The 2640-nt window shown below is 47.9% G+C and overlaps 1 protein-coding gene across 1 annotated transcript in view; it reads right to left on the bottom strand.

Annotated features, from left to right (window-relative positions):
- The window catches only part of LOC308165417 (cullin-1-like), a gene marked incomplete at both ends in the record, with an annotated part of 27409 nt that extends 25610 nt beyond the window's left edge, over positions 1-1799 (bottom strand). Inside the window, 2 exons of the mRNA XM_080539573.1 lie at positions 1048-1147; positions 1630-1799. Of these exons, the coding sequence (XP_080395699.1) occupies positions 1048-1147; positions 1630-1799 (270 nt within the window). The remainder of the gene's footprint in view (positions 1-1047; positions 1148-1629) is intronic.
- Positions 1800-2640: the final 841 nt, after the last annotated feature.

Here is a 2640-nt window from a genome sequence, read left to right as displayed (position 1 = left end):
AGGAGGGGGAGGAGGAGGAGGAGGATGGGGAGGAGGAGGAGGAGGGAGAGGAGGAGAAGGGGGGAGGAGGAGGAGGAGGAGGATGGGGAGGAGGAGGAGGAGGAGGAGGGAGAGGAGGAGGAGGGGGAGGAGGAGGTGGAGGAGGAGGAGGAGGAGGAGAGGAGGAGAACGGGGAGGAGGAGGAGGTGGAGGATGGGGAGGAGGAGGAGAGAGAGGGAGGAGGAGAGAGAGGGAGGAGGAGAAGAGAGAGGAGGCTAGTTAGTTGATCCCAGAGTGCGGTGTAATCAGACAGAGCATCAGAGCGAGTACTAACATAATATAACCTAACATTAAAACATAACCATAACATCATCATAACATAACCATAACATAATCATAACATAACCATAACATAACATAACCATAACATAATCATAACATAACATAACCATATCATAACATAATCATAATTAAATAATTATACAGAGTAGAAGGGACAGGACTGGAGATATCATATATCATATACATCCACCCTCCCTATAGATATCTTATATCATATCTACATCCATCCTCCCTATAGATATCATATATCATATCTACATCCATCCTCCCTATAGATATCATATATCATATCTACATCCACCCTCCATATAGATATCATATATCATATACATCCACCACCCCTATAGATATCATATATCATATCTACATCCACCACCCCTAGGCCATTCCTATTCCCTCAACACTAACCCTGCTGATGGGGAATCAATAGGTAGCCTACATCCCTCCCTCCCTCCCTCCCTCCCTCCCTCCTTCCTTCCGTTCATTTATTCATCCCTTCCTTCCTTCCTCCCTCCCTTCAATAATAGATTCATTGGTTCATTGATTCCGTGGTTCACCAGAGGGCCACAGGAGCAGGTCTGGGAGGGGCTGGTTACCCTGAGCAGGGTGGCGAGGTAAACCCCGTTCACACATACAAGCCTTTCCCACTAGATTCCATGGAATTTACCTGGTACGGTGGTATGTGTGAACACGATTTACAGGGAAATTCTGAGGTGAGGGGGTTACCTTGAGCAGGTTGGTGAGGTAGTGCTTCAGGAACTCCTTCAGTCGCTTGTAGAGCTCCATCCAGGACTGGTGGACGCTGGAACAGTAGTTATAAACATGTCTGGGGGAGGGGGGGGGGTTAAGGTTACAACAGGACGCATGGACTACAAACACGTCTGTGTGTGTGTGTGTGTCCCCTCTCTCTCTCTCTCTCTCTCTCTCTCTCTCTCTCTCTCTCTCTCTCTCTCTCTCTCTCTCTCTCTCTCTCTCTCTCTCTCTCTCTCTCTCTCTCCCTCTCCCTCTCTCTACCTCTCTCTCCCTCTCTCTCCCTCTCCCTCCCTCTCCCTCTCTCTCCCTCTCTCTCCCTCTCTCTCCCTCTCCCTCCCTCCCTACCCACACACACAGGAAATGCTGGTGCCCACCTGATATAAACCAACATGCATTCATCTTTTCACCATCGCTGCTATTTTCTTTTTTTGTGCAACCAGGCATCATGGCCATCTCCTACCCACTACACACACACCCACACCCACACACACTACACACACACACACACACACACACACACACACTACACACCCACCCACACACAGAGGAGGATACGTGTAGAGCTCCATGTAGCGGGCCTTGGACATGCTCTGCCGGGTGTACACCTGCTGGATGCCAGAGCGCAGGTCGTGCCGGATCTGGTTCAGGTTCTGGATCTGGATCTGGTTCAGGTTCTGGATCTGGACCAGGCCGCTCAGCTCGTAGGGGTTCTTGTTGGACGACATCGTCTCTCTGGGGAGGGGGGGTCCGTCTGTCTCTCAGTGCTGGGGAGGGGGGGTCTCTCTCTGTCACCCAGGGGGCTGGGGGCCGGTTCAGATGTGTGTAGCGTTGAAACTGTGAAAGGTTTTTAGTCCTCCATTTGAGACCTGTGAGACACACGGACACATACAGGAACGACACACGGACACACACACACACGACAGACACACACACACACACGACAGATATACACACACACGACAGATACACACACACAGACATACACACACATGACAGATACACACACACACAGACACACACACACACACACAACCGACACCGACACACACACACACACACACACACACACACACACACACACACACACACACACACACACAGTTAGAAAAACCCAGTTAGAAAACTAACACAAATAGAAACATCCCCACAAAGCGTTGACTCAACAAGGGTTGAAAATAGGGATGTCCCGATTCCATTTTTCACTACCGATACCGATACCTGGGCTTCAGGTATCTGCGATACCGATATCAATCCGATATTAGTATTTATTGTTTTACTCCTGAATAATAACAAATACTTCCCCAGTATATAGTCCACAACAACAGTTGGCTATTAAAGACTGCCAGCCTTTATTCAAGCAACAAAAACAGTACTCTGCAGTACTCAGTGACCAACTGGTTTACAGTTAAAACAATTTAAACAGCAGCATTCAGCATTGTAGAAAAAAAAGAGTTACTGTCTGATTTCTAGTTGTAGTGCCTTCAGGTTGTTATTCTATTTATCTTCTCTTACAAATGGCAAATCAATTATAGGACAACAACAATATCTGGTTTTCGTTTTTTTAAA

This window comes from Nansenia antarctica (genome assembly GCF_963989245.1).
Source record: "Nansenia antarctica genome assembly, chromosome: 9".
NCBI classification, from domain to species: Eukaryota; Metazoa; Chordata; class Actinopteri; order Argentiniformes; family Microstomatidae; genus Nansenia; species Nansenia antarctica.
This window is presented reverse-complemented; position numbering and strand designations above follow the sequence as displayed.